Source organism: Elephantulus edwardii, unplaced genomic scaffold (genome assembly GCF_000299155.1).
Source record: "Elephantulus edwardii isolate Elephantulus edwardi_28Jun2011 unplaced genomic scaffold, EleEdw1.0 scaffold00061, whole genome shotgun sequence".
Classification (NCBI taxonomy): domain Eukaryota; kingdom Metazoa; phylum Chordata; class Mammalia; order Macroscelidea; family Macroscelididae; genus Elephantulus; species Elephantulus edwardii.
Window position 1 is genome coordinate 14,716,048 of NW_006399811.1, and position 17,079 is coordinate 14,733,126.

General features: G+C 41.1%; 1 protein-coding gene across 1 annotated transcript in view; it reads left to right on the forward strand.

The window, feature by feature from the left end:
* The window catches only part of LAMC1 (laminin, gamma 1 (formerly LAMB2)), a gene marked incomplete at its 5' end in the record, with an annotated part of 159,097 nt that overhangs the window by 110,407 nt on the left and 31,611 nt on the right, over positions 1 to 17,079 (forward strand). The window contains 11 exons of the mRNA XM_006887783.1: positions 3,159 to 3,289; positions 5,652 to 5,818; positions 8,674 to 8,862; positions 10,212 to 10,329; positions 10,912 to 11,010; positions 11,140 to 11,276; positions 12,081 to 12,203; positions 12,570 to 12,759; positions 13,058 to 13,170; positions 16,478 to 16,699; positions 16,818 to 17,006. Of these exons, the coding sequence (XP_006887845.1) occupies positions 3,159 to 3,289; positions 5,652 to 5,818; positions 8,674 to 8,862; positions 10,212 to 10,329; positions 10,912 to 11,010; positions 11,140 to 11,276; positions 12,081 to 12,203; positions 12,570 to 12,759; positions 13,058 to 13,170; positions 16,478 to 16,699; positions 16,818 to 17,006 (1,678 nt within the window). The remainder of the gene's footprint in view (positions 1 to 3,158; positions 3,290 to 5,651; positions 5,819 to 8,673; positions 8,863 to 10,211; positions 10,330 to 10,911; positions 11,011 to 11,139; positions 11,277 to 12,080; positions 12,204 to 12,569; positions 12,760 to 13,057; positions 13,171 to 16,477; positions 16,700 to 16,817; positions 17,007 to 17,079) is intronic.

Below are 17,079 nucleotides of genomic sequence, written 5' to 3' on the forward strand. Positions count from 1 at the left end.
TGCTGGGAGGTAGAGGTGAAACTGTAAGTTTAAAATCAGATGACGGTGTGTATCTTTGAAAAGACCTTTCAGAATGTTTCTTGTAATCAGAGTGTGTTCAAAACAAATGATAGAAAGAATAGCTGATTTTGGTAGAAGAAAACTGAACAGTAGGGGAGAGGTGATGCATGGTATCCTTTACATTGATCAACAAGCAGACATTCTGCATTCTTGTTTCTTCCCATTGTAAATGGCTATGTTTGGTTTTCCTGGAGAGACAACCATGTAGTCACACTGGGAAAGAGAGAGGATATATAATTGCAATTGGCTTTCTAGCGCAGTTGCTATGTGTTTTGTCAGCTTGCCTTGAAAAGTGCTGGAGGAATTCTTATATCTGGCATTATTACCAGAAACTCTCAAGGCTCAAGTGTGGTAGAAATGCTTGTGGGTATCTGCCAGATTTGGGATTGGTATCCTTACGCTAAGTCACTCATTGCATGTCTTTTTATCTCAAAGTTCTGACTCTGAGACGTATGTCTCAGGCAACTTTGTTCCCTCATCCTCCCTCCAGAAGTCACAGTCTTTCAGAGATAACTAGAGAAAGCCTCTCTTGGTTTTCACCATACGTGAGTGTTAACTTAGCCTGCAATGATCTAAAATAATTATTATCATTTATTACAGCATTTACTGTAATGTGCTAATTGAGGAACCTTGGTGGTACTCAGTTGCTAACTAAATGGTTAACATACAGAAAAAGATGTGTCAGTCAGCTTGTTTAAACAGTACAGTGTTGGAAACCCAGTGGGACAATTCACTCTACATTAAAGTAAGAGTTGGAATTGGTGGCAGTGGTTATAATGTGACAAGTGCTGTTCTTCACAATACCTCTGTAAAGTAGATACTTCTCTTATCCCATTTTGCAGATGAAAAAATAAAGGCCCTGAGAGAATAAAATAATCTTTTCCTGACTCACAGTTTTAAGTTGTAGACTGGAATTTGAAACCTTAGAATGTCTAGCTCCAAAGAGTACTCCTTTTTTTTACTTCCCACCAACAAATCTCTTCTGACTCATAGCGACCCTTGAGCTATCCCACAGTGTTTCATGACTGGAAATCTGTCTCCCATGGAAGAGGTGGTGGGTTCAAATAACTCACCTTTTGGTTATCAGTCAAATGTTTAGCCATTTTGCCCCTTTTAAAGTGTCAAAAAAAAAACCCTGGCTTTGATTCAGCCCTGAGAAGCTTTTATTCAGGGGAAGCTGTGATAAAGACGAAAGAAGAAGATATAATGAGCATTAAACACAGAGATACGGTTTAGCTATTTACATTACAGACGAGGAAAGATTCCTAACATTGTGGCTGTGAGTGGGAGTTGTTATTGGAGTTCCAAGTCTGGATACGGTGAAATCATCATCGCTTCTCCTTTCTAATTATACTTGAAGGCTTTATGGAGATTAGCTTTTATGAGTGCTCTACATGTTGGAAAGGAGAAGCTGTGTTGTTCTATAGCCCAGGTGTTTGGCATGGTTTTAGGCAGTGCTTCTTAATCAGGGCTGTGCTTCCCAGTCTCCCATGGGACCTTTTGAAAACAAAGAAGCCAGTGCCTCCGCCCTTGCTTATTAGGTCTCTATAGGTGAGTGTGATGCGTTGGTTATAGAAGAAGGTTTAAGTGGAAGTGAGATCTCTGGATAGTTCTGTCTATTGCCATGTAACACAGTACCCACAAATGTAATGGCTTAAAGCAGGTATGTTTGTTATTATTCAGTATTCTATATGAGCTGGGAGACATTTCACTGTCAGGTCAGCTGGGACAGCTGGCCTTTGTTCACCTTCCAGGAAGAGAGGCCAGGCTTTTGGTGGTGGGGAGTGTTCCCAGTGAGTAAGTCCCAATGCACAGATGGGTACCAGACTGCTTGTCCCATGTGCCACAACATCTCCTTGGCATAAGTCACATGACCAAGCCTCACGTCCGCCAGCAAAGGGACAACACAGGTGGGCCACTTGGCAGGCATGACTCACTGGGGGGTCATTATTCAGGGTCTGCTGTGTACATAAACAGCTGTGTTTTTCTTCAAAGTCATTGCCTCAGCAAACACTGTTTAAGCAAATGCTGTGTGAAACAGTAGTGGTGCTCACTCACTCCCTACCATTAAGTTGGAACTGACTCATAGGTAACCATCCAGTGGGTTCTCAGCAGCTGTAAAGTGTAACATAGGAGATTGTCCGTCTTTCCCGTGTGGAGCTGCTGGTGGAGTCAAACTGCCTGCCTTGGGATTGGCAGCCAGACACTCTATCCATTAGAGATACTGCAGTGAATAAAACACGCAGATGTCTGCCCTTGTGAATATTATATTCTGGTGGTAGAAATATGGAGGCAGATGATTAAAACAGAATAAATGGGGGGGGGATATAAACATGTGTAACTGGACTGATGACCATTTGCCATTGAGTAGATTCTGACCCGGATTTGTCAAGTTGAGCTGCTCCATGGGATTTTCAAGGTTGTGGATGAGTTTGAGCTGCTAACCCTTTGGTTAGTAGACAAACACTCAAAACACTCAACCATTTGTGCTACTCACAAACCCCTACATGAATGAATGATGAGCAGAAAGTAGAATGTAGAGGAGGAGCTGCCCAGGAAAGGCCTCATTGAGAACTTTGTGGGAGGAAGGTCAAGACCAGCACGGACCCTTACTGACTGCATGGTTCAGGCCAGCAGGATTCATTGCTTTGCACTTGTATATCACCCCCAGATCTTTCAGCAGTGGAAAAGACTGAGTGACGCTGTAAACAAGAAAGGGAGGTGATGACCAGCAAATCTAATGCAAGTATGGTGCTGCCTGAGCTCCAGACTGCTGTCTCTGACTGGATTTGGGATGTAGATACAGGTGAACAGAGAAGAAAGGGTTTTTGGATATCACTTCAAGCTCTCCTCTATTCTGCTTCTCAAGGCTCTCTGTGGTAAAGTAGCATAGCCTAGATCAAAAAAGAGAGTCTCAAAGGAGGGACATACTAGGAAATTATGAAAGTCATGGAGTTGCTATAATAGGGTTAATCCTCACAGTGGACATCAGTTCAGTGATACATTTAACTATTGAGAAGGTTTTGCCACGCTTAAGTCCTGGCTTCCTTTTCTGTCTTCCTCTGGTTTATGTTTGTGATTTGCTGTTTCTCTGCCAGGAATGGGTAACTGCGACTGACATCAGAGTCACGCTCAATCGCCTCAACACTTTCGGAGATGAAGTGTTCAATGATCCAAAAGTTCTCAAGTCCTATTACTATGCAATCTCTGATTTTGCTGTGGGTGGCAGGTGAGTGAACAATTAAATAAGCATTGAAAACAATTGATTAGAATTGCTTTATAAGTGACAACTTATTTATAACCATATTAACGTTGTTAGATGTCTGGTGCAGGAATGGCAATTCTTAATATGTGATACTACATATTTGCAAGAGGTGACAACTTGAACTTTTTCTTGTCAGACTGCTCATCATCTTGCACTTGAGTAGTTCGATTCACATCTGTGTCAAATTAACATACCTTCCCTCTTAAAAAAAAAAATTAACATACCTGGCAATTCTTATTTAGGTTAAGTGCAGTGGCATGATCAGCACTGTGACATTATTTAGGAAGTTTAAGACTGACTTACAGGGGAGGGAGGCACTTTGGTGGCATTCTAACTAAGTACATGAATGCCAGCAGGTGTCAACCACATGTCTATCAGAGTAGAACTGTACTCTATAGGTTTTCAATAGCTACTTTTTCAGAAGTAGATGAGCAGGCCTTCTTTCTTCATACAGCTTTGGGTAGATCCCAGCATTCAGCCTTTGTATTGCAGCTGAATATATTAGCATTCATACCACTCAGGGTTTCTTAAAATTTGAAAATTTTACAAATTCGTAGTACAGGTGATAATATGACTATGTGAACAAATAAAGACTAGTACAGTGTATTAGGGTTAAGTTAAAGGATCAAGCAGCAGTTAAAAAGATACTGTGTATCAAAAAGTGATACAGAACCGTCAGAGAAAGAGAAGCAGGTGGAATTGGGCTGGGTCTTGAAGAATGGGCCAAACTTGGGTAGAAGGGAAGACATCTCTGCTGGAGGTAGGATGGGCATCTCTCTGAACAAAAAATTTAGAGATGGAAGAGTATAAATCTACTTGACTTATGGGAAGTCTCTTACACAGCAGAGTAAGAATTTTTACTTTATCTTTCCTTTGCTAGATAACAAAGCCTAAAGAGCAGAAAAATTATTTTTGCTTGCAGTGTTTCATTGATGTTCATTAAAAGTTGAGTAAACTATCAAAACTGCTGTGTTAGGAAGATGAATATTGGGCAGAATTAAAGTAGTATGCACGTTGAGGAAAGTTTATATTCCTTTTATCATGCTGTGTAATCGAGGCCTTAGACAAGTATATATTAGGGTAGTAACAAGAGAATGGATAGGAACATATAGATGCACTTTATCATTCAGAAGGAATCATCAGGACTCGAGTACAAAGAAGATTTTGAGGTTTAGTGATCAGGAGAATGGTGCAAAGTGGCTTATTAGCAGAAATAAGAAGATGAGCTAGTTTTGGGAGAGATAGTGAGTTTCATTTTAGATGTTTAAAATTTTAGGTGATGAGGACACAGCTAAGTTTATGCAGCAGACAGAGATAGGAGCATGGAACAAAGTTTAGAACTGGAGATTGATGTTTGGAGCTCTCTTAACCCCACTGACTAAGTTTTTAGGAATGTTGAGGTTTATTACTGAAAGACTGTTGAATCTCTGGTTACTGTCTTTAAGGAAGCATGTGAGTGAAATGTCACTGAGCCACAATCTACTTTGAATAGCAGTCTCGGTATCACATTTTTATGATGGTGAAGTATCTAATCTGTCTTGCCACCTATACATCAGAATATTTGAAAATCATTATGCAGATAAGAGTTGACTTTTATTGCCTCATTATGTGCCCATACTTTTCTGAGTCTATAAATGAGATAACACTTTGACCCTTTCAGTCACCTGTAAAATTGGCATTACTGTCATCCCCATGGTATAGATGAGGCCCAGGACAGTTGTGTTCTATGGCTAAGTGACAGGGCAGGATCTTAAAACCAGACAGCCTAACTTAAGAGTCCAGCTTGTTTTTAACCACTGCATGCTGCTGCCTGTTGACAAAGCGCATATGGAACTTCAAAAGTGAGCCTATAGTCACCCTCTAAAATTATTAGGAAATGGTGTGGCATAATGAGTAAGGGGTTGCACTGCCACCAGAGCTACCTAACCCAAAGGCAAGTGGTTCAAATCCACCAGCTGTCCCGAGGAAGAAAGATGGATTGTCTCTTCCTTGGCAGCTTACCAGCACTGAAAACTACTGCAGGATCAGCTGGGAGTTGATTTTGACTTGACAGCAATGAGTTTGATTTTATTTTCATATCTAGCTAATACCAGGTACCCTGTTAAGCAAAGCTCTCTTGGAAGGTTGTGGTGTTTGCTTGTTTCTTATTTCATACCTCAAGCTCAAATGGCCATTAATTTCTCTCAATTGCTGAGTTTATGCTTTTTAAAGATAATACTGAGAGACATTCTTAGCTTAATTTTAGTTCTGTGACCCTTTAGTTTTTGGTCTGTCTTTGGAATGTTGTAGCACTTTTCTTCTTTTGAATGATCTCTTCTCATCCCAGGTGTAAATGCAACGGTCATGCTAGTGAATGTGGGAAGAATGAATATGGCAAGCTGGTGTGCAATTGCAAGCATAATACGTATGGAGTAGACTGTGAAAAGTGTCTTCCCTTCTTCAACGACCGGCCGTGGAGGAGAGCAACTGCAGAGAGCGCCAGCGAGTGCCTGCGTGAGTGTCCCTTGGTGACAGTCTCTCACCTTGTCTTGTGAACTTCCAGAGGTGGAAAAAACAGGGTCACTTCCTTTTAGCCTTCCTTCAGAGGAAAACTCTACTTCCTCTATAACGTGAGAGAATAGACCAGTAAACCCCACGCACGCCAGGAAAATCATCACAAGAGGCAACTGGCCATACATACACACTGCTGGTATTTGTGTTCCTTCACAAATACACATACCAGACTGGTTGCAGTGTCTTCTAGGTTCGGAGCCCTGCTTAGCTTCATGTTCTGGGCCAGCCTGGCTTACTTTCAAGGATATGTTTCTATGTTTTCCTTTATAATATCCTCATCCCAGTACTTACTGGCTCAGGCAGCCAAAGTTATTGATTAGCATGTTGTCAGGCATGATGACTAGCTCTTAGAACAGTATTTCTCAAAGTTATATTTTCCTTTGTCTTATTAAGGAATGCAGTGGGAGCATTTGCCCACTCCACCCATGCGGGAATGGGTGGCCAAAGGAGTAAGAGTAGATCCTAGTGCTCGGAGAGGGTAAAATGAAAGCGCTAACACATTGTTTGTCCCTTACTAATGACTTGATTTGGTAAGCCCTAGTGGAACAGTAATTAAACACTTTGCTACAATCAAAGAGTGAATAGTTGTGTTTTGGGGTTTTGTTTTGTTTTTTTAAATTTTTTTAGAGTGAATAGTTTGAACCCACCAGTCTCTCTATGGGAAAAAGAAATGGTTATGCTTTCCTAATGATTGCAGCCTTGGAAACCTACAGGGCAATTCTATTGTGTCCCGTAAGGTTGTTATGAGTCAGAAGTGACTCAGTGGCAGTGGGGTTTTATTGGCCTTAAAGGCTCAGTTTATTCCAACCAGGTCGAGAAAGGCATCTCAGAAGGAAGTCAGGGAACTATGTCGTCATGACTGACTAAGGGCTTCTCTGTTATCCTGAGCCCCAGGGAGTGTCATGCTGCTAACTGAAAGATGGGCAGTCTCCTCCCATCAAGATTTGCAGAGCAGGAAACATGGTATCAGGTTGCTGTGCATCGTATTCGACTGGATAGAGGTGGAGGTTTACGGGGTCTTTTAGCTTTCCTCTTTTATTAGCTGGTGATGAGGTTGCATCTTCTTTCATTCTGGGTTACTATTCTGCGTCACAGTCTTAGAATGCCTTATCTTTTTGGTGGGATGAGCAGAGTTTACTGAGGTGGAAAAGGGAGATGGAAGAGAAGTAACTAATGAATAAGGGAAAGGAAGCGAACACAATTATGAAAAGATAGGAAGATGGACTGACACACCATCAATGACAGTGACTGTACCATAGCCTTGATCACGGTGGAGGTTGTGAGGGTGGCACAGGGTAGGGCGAGGTTTGGAGCTGCCGTCCCTGTGAGTCTTAGTCTGCTGGAAAGCACCAAACGACGTTCTTTTCCAGTAGTGATTCAAGTATCTAAGGAGCCCTGCTGGCACAGTGGGTTAAACACGGACTATTGACTGACAGGTCAGCAAATCGAACCTACCAGCAGCTCATAGAATAAAAATGTGACAGCCTGTTCTGGTAAAAGGTCCACAGCCTTGGAAACCTTGTGGGTTAATTCTCTGCTCTGTAGGGTGGCTTTGAGTTGAAATATGCTTGACAGCAAGGCTTTCGTTTAGTTTTGGGGTGATTCAAGTTCCTAAAGAAGGTTTTTGAGTCTATCTTATAAAGGAAGAGAGGAACAACAAATGGGGGGAAAATATATTTATATGAAATTTGAAAGCAAGGCAAAATTTCCTGCTCTTTTGAAATTAAACTTTTAAAACTATAGAACTATATTCCGTTAGTACTGAAGATATTGTCTGTACTTTGTATAAGCATCAATGACTCTGAAAAAAATCATCTTAATATAAATATGATAAAGAATTTCTGTGACCACAGATGATTGTTCTTCATACCTAGTTGTGATCTGTATGGGATAAAATTGCCTCACAGATGAGTTAGTTGGAACTATGGCTTCCCAATCAATGGGTGTATCTGGTGGATCAAGGTTTCTCTTTAATGTTGTTTCCATTTGCAGAGGCATTAATTTTAATTGACATGTTTATAGCTACTGTATTCTAGTTTTGCAGGTAACTGCTTTGTTTGAATCCCTTGGTCCTAAAAAGTTAATTGCAGTCATGTAAATAATAGAGCTTGGGTAACTTAATAGTAAAGAATAATTCTTCCAATTCACAGGTACATGGTTCAAGTCCACCAGCTGGCTGCTTGATGGGAGAAAGATGGGTGGTTTCCTCTCGTGTGATTAATCACCCCTGAAAACCCACTGTAGGGTTAGCTATGAGTCAGTTCATTCTCGATAGTATACAACAACAAAAATAGGGAAGTTAGCATCTTCTCCTTGGGATTGATACTAGAATAGAGGAAAGGATGCAGGAAAATTGGAATTTGACTTGGCTTTTACTGGCATATGAACAGCTACTGGGAGGACTCCTTAGGAACAGCTGGAATTCTTTGTTACAGGGTTTCTGGTATTTGCTTGCTTGTCCTTTAACACATTGCCACAAAAGACGATAATACATTGGGGGAAAAATGTGTTTGTAAGCACGGTCGTCAATTTAAAAGTGTGCAGCAACGTGTTAATAAGTCTGGCCATTTCGTCCTCACTTGATGGTCTGGTAATGCTGACCTGTTACTGGCACACAGCTTTTGGCATGAAGGGGATGTATCTAGTGGTCTTCGCTTTTCTACCATCATCTTTCATCTACTTGTCACAGAGCTGTGGGGAGTTAAAGGTTGGCTTTTCTTTGAATCCTTTAAGATGCAAGTATTGAAAGCCCCAGGAATTCTATCTGACAGAATTCTTTTTATTTTGGCTGACAGCCTGCAACTGCAATGGTCGGTCACAGGAATGCTACTTTGACCCTGAACTGTACCGTTCCACTGGCCACGGCGGCCACTGTACCAACTGCCAGGATAACACAGATGGTCCCAACTGTGAGAGGTGCCGTGAGAATTTCTTCCGCCTTGGCAGCAATGAAGCCTGCGCTCCGTGCCATTGTAGTCCTGTTGGTAAGTGATGGCCAGGGTCTGCTTCAGCCTGATGGGTTTAAAGACAAAGCTTCCCTGTGACACATCAAAATAGAATTTTGTTCCTTAAGCATTTGCACCGGTAGGTATGGAAGCGTGTGTGTTGTTTTAATGTGTAAAGAGTGCGTGCATTGTTTCAATATATAATGTGTAAATGTTTTCATGTATAAATACAACCTCACTTACTCACTTAACCAAGTTGAACTTTTTAGATTATTTTTCTGGTGTATATACTAGTGTGGGGCTGGACTACATTATGGTTTTGTAAATAATTAGCTACAGGATCATGGAGACCATGTGAACTTTGGCTGTAAAAGGTTAGCTGCTTTGAGAGTTCTTCATCATTAATGATGTTGTTTAGTCTAATCTCCTTGGAGGGCTGGCTTGGTTTTGGTACATTGGTGTGTGTTCAGAGACTCAGAGCACTTTTAGTCCTCTTCTCTACTTTTAGTACATTACACCCCCTTTACACTAGTTTGGCCTTCATCTTAAATTCTAGACATGACCCTTAAGGAACTTGTACTTATCCAGCAGACAGCCTGCTGATCCTGTCTGCATCAGTGGGACAGGGTGATTGTAACAAGACCCAGTGGCACGAGATAGTTAAGCATGCAACAGCTAACCAGAAGGTTACTGGTTTGAACCCACCAGAGGCTTCATGGGGGAAAGACCTGGTGAACTGCTTCTGTAAAGAATACAACAAAGAAAACCTTATTGGGCAGTTGTACTCTATTACCTCGGGTTACTAGATGTCAAAACCGACTTAATAGTCCCCATTAGCTGTAGAGTGATTTAGAACTGTTTTTCAGTGCCAGTGAGTCAACTAACTCATCTTAAGGTGTGTGTGTATCAGGAAGGTACGATGTCATGGTACAGAGTTTGATTTTTAACAGTACTGGCATCCACTTCCTAAACAACATGCCTCTGGAAACTCTATGAACTTTGAGAAAGGAGGATAGTTATAGAAAGGAGGGTCATTATGAGTCGTGCTTGACTTAACGGCAGTTAGCATCAACAACAATAGCAATTTAAAATTTAAAGCACTTGTGTGTGCTTGAGTGTGCCTCAGATGATGAGGATGGCATAGGGTAGGGCAGGGCTCAAGTTCAGATCCGTTATTCATGGGGTCACTGTGAGTTGGAGTCTATGCAGCAGCAACTAACACCATCACCACCACTTTGGAGATTACGTGTGAGTTTAGTCACATCTTTTTAATTATCAAGTTTTTGTAGTTGGTTTTACTGCCCCCCCCCTCCTTTTGCACATTCATTTTGCTTCCATATCTGGTTTGATTTGTGGGCTCCTTGTAACAGTGAGTTCTTTACGTTTAGGTTCTCTCAGCACGCAGTGTGATAGCTATGGAAGATGCAGCTGTAAACCAGGAGTGATGGGCGACAAGTGTGACCGTTGCCAGCCTGGGTTCCATTCTCTCACTGAGGCAGGATGCAGGTAAGATTGTTTTAAAGCCACAGGGAGGGAGCTCGGGGGACCTCATTCTAAGGAGTTGTGCTTGCTGCCAACTCAAAGGCAGGCAGTTAAGTCTACCAGCTGCTCCACAGGAGAAACATAGGCTATCTCCTCCTGTGATCTGCAGCCTCTGAAAACCAGCTGGAGGATCAGCTAGGAGTCGGTTCTGACCTGATGGCACTGAGTAGTAACAACAGTAGTTCTAGTAGTCGTAGAAGGGTACAGTATCTCCATGTGTAGTCAGCACATAATTATAAAACTTGTTGCTTGTCTGTAGCAGCAGTGTGAATTCCCCCTCCTTGATAATTGCCAACAAGATTCAAGGAGAAGGGATTTGATTTATGCAGAGAGTAATCACAGTTCTTTATATTTAACTTTAATGAGTATACATGATTGAAATCAAATGCAAATAGAAAAACAACTTTAGGATTAATTTTGCTCCATTATGGATTCCTTTAAAAAAAAATAATCTATCAGTATGTAAAGCAGAAGGTTGACTTTCAGAGTGTCTGTTCCTCCCCTCCCCTCTTCTCTCAGTTTTATTTAATTTTTTTAATCCTACAGGCCATGCTCTTGTAATCCTTCTGGCAGCATTGATGAATGTAATGTCGAAACAGGAAGATGTGTCTGCAAAGACAATGTGGAAGGCTTCAACTGTGAGAGGTAGCTATTCTTTTTCTAGCTGTATTGTATTTTCTTTGCTATCGTATTTCAAGTAAAAAAAAAACAAACAAAAACACAAAACACACCACAAAACCACAAAAAAGCTGACTGTGTTTCCATCTCTTTCAGATGCAAGCCTGGATTTTTCAATCTGGACTCATCTAACCCCAGGGGTTGCACACCCTGCTTCTGCTTTGGGCATTCTTCTGTCTGCACAAACGCCGCTGGCTACAGTGTTTACTCCATAACCTCTGCATTTGAGATTGGTGAGTGAGACCTTGTCCACTTTGAACTGTGAGGTTATATTAGAAATGATAAAGAACAAAAATTAGTAACTCTTCAAGGGTGTTTTGATGGTGGTGACATTTAATATTACTCAGAGTACATGATGTTCTTATTTAACTTTTTTCTCTTAAAGGAAATACATGTGTGTGTATTTATAGTTTTAAAATTTATCCCAGTGAGTACAAATATTATATAAAATTAAGCAAAATACTGCTTGAGAGATATAGTATATACAATACTATTATAGGATCCACTTCTACAAAGATTTATTTGTAGCCTTCTATATACAAAGGGAACTCTAATGATCCAGGGATAAGGAGTTGCACTGTCAACCCAAAGGCAGGCAGTTTGAATCCATCAGCTGCTCCATGGTATAAAAATGTCTAATCTTCTCCCGTGCCATTTACACCCCCTGAAAACCCAGTGGAGGGTCAGCTGTGAGTCAGTTTCCACTTGACACCACATAACAGCATCAATTTACATAGTGCTCTCCAAGGAACTTTTTTGGTTGGTATTGCTATGTGTCATTAAATTGAGGATGACTTGTAGTGACCCTAAGAACAACAGATCTGAACCCTGTCCTATCCTATACCATCGTCTTCCTCTCTGACATACTCAAGCTCATCACTGCAGTCACTATGCCAGTCTGTTTCATTAAAGGTCTTTCTCTTCTTCCCCAACCTTCCACCTTTCCAAGCATGATGTTCCTCCCCAAGGAATAGCCTCTCCTAGCAACATGCCCTTTAGAGTATCACAGGACTTATGGCTTCATTCTCTGCTTCCAGATGAGGATGGGTGGCATGCGGAACAGAGGGATGGCTCTGAAGCCTCTCTTGAGTGGTCCTCTGACAGACAAGACATTGCTGTCATCTCAGATAGTTACTTTCCTCGGTACTTCATTGCTCCTGGTACGTAAAGCTAGGAAGCAGTCTGGCTGGATGTATACTTTTAAAAATTCTCCTCACAGACTGGAGAGCATTATGCTGAGTGAACTAACTCAGTTCCACAAGGATAAATATTGCATAAGACTGTTATTATAGAATAAGTATAAGGATCCAGGAGGGGTGGGAGAGGCTGGAAGCAGAGGGATGTGGATGTATAGGGGGAAGTGGGGATTAATCATTGGGTTGTATAATTTGATGGGTGGCGGGATAAGGGATATTGAAAGAATTTTTTCGAATTTGTATTAGAATTTTGTAAATAAACTAATGGAAAGGCGGGGGGGTAAGAATTTTCTCCTCACATTCTTGCACACTGTTATGCCTGCCTTCCAGAAAAGTTCTTGGGCCAGCAGATGTTGAGTTATGGCCAGAACCTCTCCTTCTCCTTCCGAGTGGACAGGCGGGACACTCGCCTCTCTGCAGAGGACGTGGTACTCGAGGGGGCCGGCCTGAGAGTATCTGTGCCCTTGATTGCACAGGGCAACTCCTATCCCAGTGAGACAACTGTGAAGTACGTCTTCAGGTAAGATTCCTCCTTTGTGCAGTCTGATAAGTGGTTTCAGATTTGTGACTATGGTTTCTTTATCTGAGCATACCTGGCTTGGAGCTGTATATTAAAGAAAAACTTGTAGATTATCAAGGTGATCTTGTAAAAGAGGAACTTCTCTTTATTAATCTTTACCTTTTCCAACTGCACTTTCAGACCGCCAGTCTCCTTTCTCATATGGCTGCATTGGTGGTGACCTCAATGAGCAAGAAGTGTTTGCTCAACACCCAGAATTATCCTTACAGACCTTAATGTGACCTTTTCTTCTTTGCAGGCTCCATGAAGCAACAGATTACCCTTGGAGACCGACTCTCGCCCCTTTTGACTTTCAGAAACTTCTCAACAATTTGACCTCTATCAAGATCCGTGGGACATATAGTGAAAAAAGTAAGTTAGGATATCATTTAGGAGAATTGCATAAGAAAGTAGGTAGGAGGATCCTTAATAACACAGAAATGTTTCTCTAAAGACCTAGTGCTGTAACACTGAACTTTAAGAAGTGCTATAAATGGCCTCATTGTATATGAATTATGTGTAAAAAGAATGCTTTCAGGACTCATTGCTGTCAAGTCAGAACTGGCTCCTACCTGACACTCCACTAGGGAAGACTGCCCATCTTTCTCCCTTGGAGCTGCTGGTGGATTGGAACCATCAGAGGGGTTCAGCCATCGGGTTAGCGGCCCAACCCCACATGGATTGTGCCTCTAGAGCTCCCCAAAAAGAACACAGTGTTTTATATTTTTTTTATGCTTTAAACATATTTGTTTTAAATTATACTTTTTAAAGAATATATAATTATATATATATTTGAATATGTAATTTTTATATATATATAAATTTTTATTTTGTACTGATTTGCTTACAAAGTTCAAATTGTTTTTCACATCAAATCTTTCCTATTTCCTTTACCCAACCCTCCCTTGTGCGATCCTACAATTACCACTCTGCCTGTCCTTCCTCACCTCTCTGACTTCAGCCTCCCCCTCCTGGATCCTCATACTTGTTTTACTAGTTACCTATTTCTACAATAATTGCCTTACACAGTATTTGTCCCTATGGAACTGAGATAGTTCACTTAGTGTAATGCACTCTTGGCCTTCCTAAGTATGTAGGAATTTTCAAAATCATTGCTCCTGTGTGCTGAAGAATGCAGTGTTTTAAAATGACTTTCTAGGACTTAGAGGAAATTTGCTAAATTCAGTAAATGATATTTTTATACTTAATAAGTCTATTGAGATTACATTGCACATAAATAGTCTTATATTAAGCCTCAGAATACTGGGTTCCTAGCCTTTATTTCACTTTCCTCACTATAATGTATAATCAAGCTATTTTGACTGTTGGCTAAATTATGACAAATTATAAAGTTATTGATTGAACATATGTTATAATTTTATTTGAATAAGGCTATTTAAAAACTTTCCAGGTTCTTTAGCCTATCCCCATAATAATTTTAAACAAAGACCTTTTTCTCTAGAAAGGTACAGCTGTTTGGGGGAGGTGGAGTCAGATGGTGGTGTGGTATTGGGAGTGGCATCAGTAGCTTGGGTGTGTTGATTTTTTGGATGCCTGTGTGAATATCTGGATGAAAAGGTTTTCTAAGTAGTTAAAAATATGGATCTTGTACTTAGGAAAAAGTTAGGACTGATGACCTAGAACTGGAAGGTTGTCAACATAAGGGCAATAATTTTTAAACTTGGACAGAAGACAAAAATAAGGAAAAAGAAGATTGAATCTTAGAAACACAGTTATTAAAAGGGCCATTCCCTGAAAACCAAGGGAGAAAAGAATTTTAAAGTACAGGAAACAACAAATTTACAAAGATAATACTATTGGATTTTGAATAATTAAGGAGTCATTACTGATTTTTTTTTAAAAAAAAACACACAAACATATTGAGGCTGAAGTTTGATTGCAGTGATTTTAGAAGTAATTTAAAGGTGACGAGGATAAAAAGCGTTCTTCTTTGCTTGTAAGGGAAGAAAGAGATGGGCTAAAATTTGGACACAGGAACAAGATTGAAGTGGATGTATTTTTAGAATGGAGAGAATTAAGAATGTTTAACAGAGTTGGAAACACATGAAGCAGTGGAGACGTACCACATGATGTTATTGGGCAAATAAGACATAAACATGTCAAGTTAAGTAAGTTCAAGGCATTAATTGAAGATATGTCCTTCAACCTTTGCTGGTCAATTTCCAAATGAATTACATAAGCAACAAGTGATATTGCAGAACGTGGGGAAATATATTTGAACTCTAGAACTGCAGTAGACTAGAGTGAAATGGTTCACTTGAAAGGATCCTGATGAAGTAATAAAAGACTTCACTCCTACAAAATATTCCTGCTGATTCTATCAAGCACCCTTTGGTATGAGCAATATAATGTTCCTTGTGTCCTTATGGTCTTACAGAAATGAGAACGTATAAAAATAGTTGGCTAATGGTTTTGAAATAATTGCGCAGTTGTCAGAAGTAGCCTTGGATATTAGAACTTGTTTACTTATTTTGAAGTTCCTGGATGATTCATACTGTTAATTTGCTTGGCTACTAAGCACTAAGCAGAAAGGTTGGAGGGTTTGTGTCTACTCAGAGTTCCCTTAAGGGAAAAAAGAAAGGCCTGGTGATTTGTTTATGAAAAAATCAGCCTTTGAAAAACTCTGTGGAGCCCAGTTCATACTGATCCTCTATCTATGACTACTGGTTTACTGATTGTGGTTTTTGTTATTTGTTGTTATTGTTAGGTACTGTCAAGTTGAGTATGATCCCTAGCGACCCTATGAACCACAGATCTGAACTCTCCTATCTGTACCATCCCCACACTTCTTGAAATACTAGGAGCTCATTGCGGCAGTTGCTGTGTCAATCCACTTGGTTGTGGGTCGTATTCTCCTTTGCCAATCCTCTGCCTTTCTGAGCATCATGTGCCTATCCAAGGAATAGCTCCTCCCCTTCCACCCCTGAACATTTGCTTGAAGTATGTAAGGTAAAGCCTCACTATTTTTGCCTCCAAAGAGCACTCTGGCTGCACCCTCTTCAGGGCCTGTACTTTTGGCCGTCCATGGGATGTTCATTGCTCTTCTCCAACACCACTGCTCAAAGGCATCCACTCTTCTTTTATCCAGCTCTCAGCTGTATAAGCAAGTGATTGGAAAGAACATGGCCTGAATCAGATGCACCTTAGTCTTCAAACTGACACCATTATTCCTCAATGATTTGGAAAGTTCCCTAAAACATATAACCTCTTCCTTGTTGACAGTGATTTTTACCTTGAACTTTAGAGATAGTGCTTGCTTTTATGGCAAAAGAACAAAAAAAACGTTTAATAGCAATAGGTGCTGAAACTCCTTTTGAGTTGAGGTTTCTCATGCTTCTTGCCCCATATGAGTGTCCAGTGCTTTCCACTTTCACACGGCTGATTGGAAGAGCTGGGGAGGCTAACAAGTACAGCTATGTGCATGCACATGTTTAATAATCACAGGTTGATAAACCATCTCTCCAGATATTTGGCATCAGGTACTGCCATGATTGTTCTAATGCTGTATTCTGGTTTTCATTTTCAGTGGGTGAGTTAACCTACTGGCTGGTTTTTCCTGGAATTTTGGATCTGACTCCCCTTTAACATTACGGACTTTCCACGAATGTTTAGAAAACAGTAGCCAGTTCAGTGTTTCTGTTCTTTGTGCCATACACAGGTGCAGGGTATCTGGATGATGTCACCTTGTCAAGTGCTCGTCCTGGGCCTGGGGTCCCCGCACCATGGGTGGAGACCTGCACCTGCCCTGCGGGGTACACAGGGCAGTTTTGTGAGATGTGCATTGAAGGCTACAGGCGAGAAACACCAAGTCTTGGACCATATAGCCCCTGTGTGCTTTGTTCGTGCAACGGGCACAGCGAGACCTGTGACCCTGAGACAGGTGAGAAGATAACCTTTGGCACTCCCTTGGTCTGTTTTCTTTAGCAGGGGGAAGGAAATGGAAAGTGTCTTCTTGACCCATAGACTTGCCTGTTTTCTCCCATATGCTCTCCAAATAGGTGTCTGCAACTGCAGAGACAACACAGCTGGGCCACACTGTGAAAAATGCAGTGATGGGTACTATGGAGATTCAACCACGGGTACCTCCTCAGATTGCCAACCCTGCCCCTGCCCTGGAGGCTCCAGTTGTGCTGTTGTCCCCAGGACAAAGGAAGTGGTGTGCACAAATTGTCCCACTGGCACCACTGGTAAGTCTGCCTCTTCAGCATCTTTCAGAGTTCCATCCACTAAGAAGTCCTTGACAAGAGGGTTTTCTGGGTC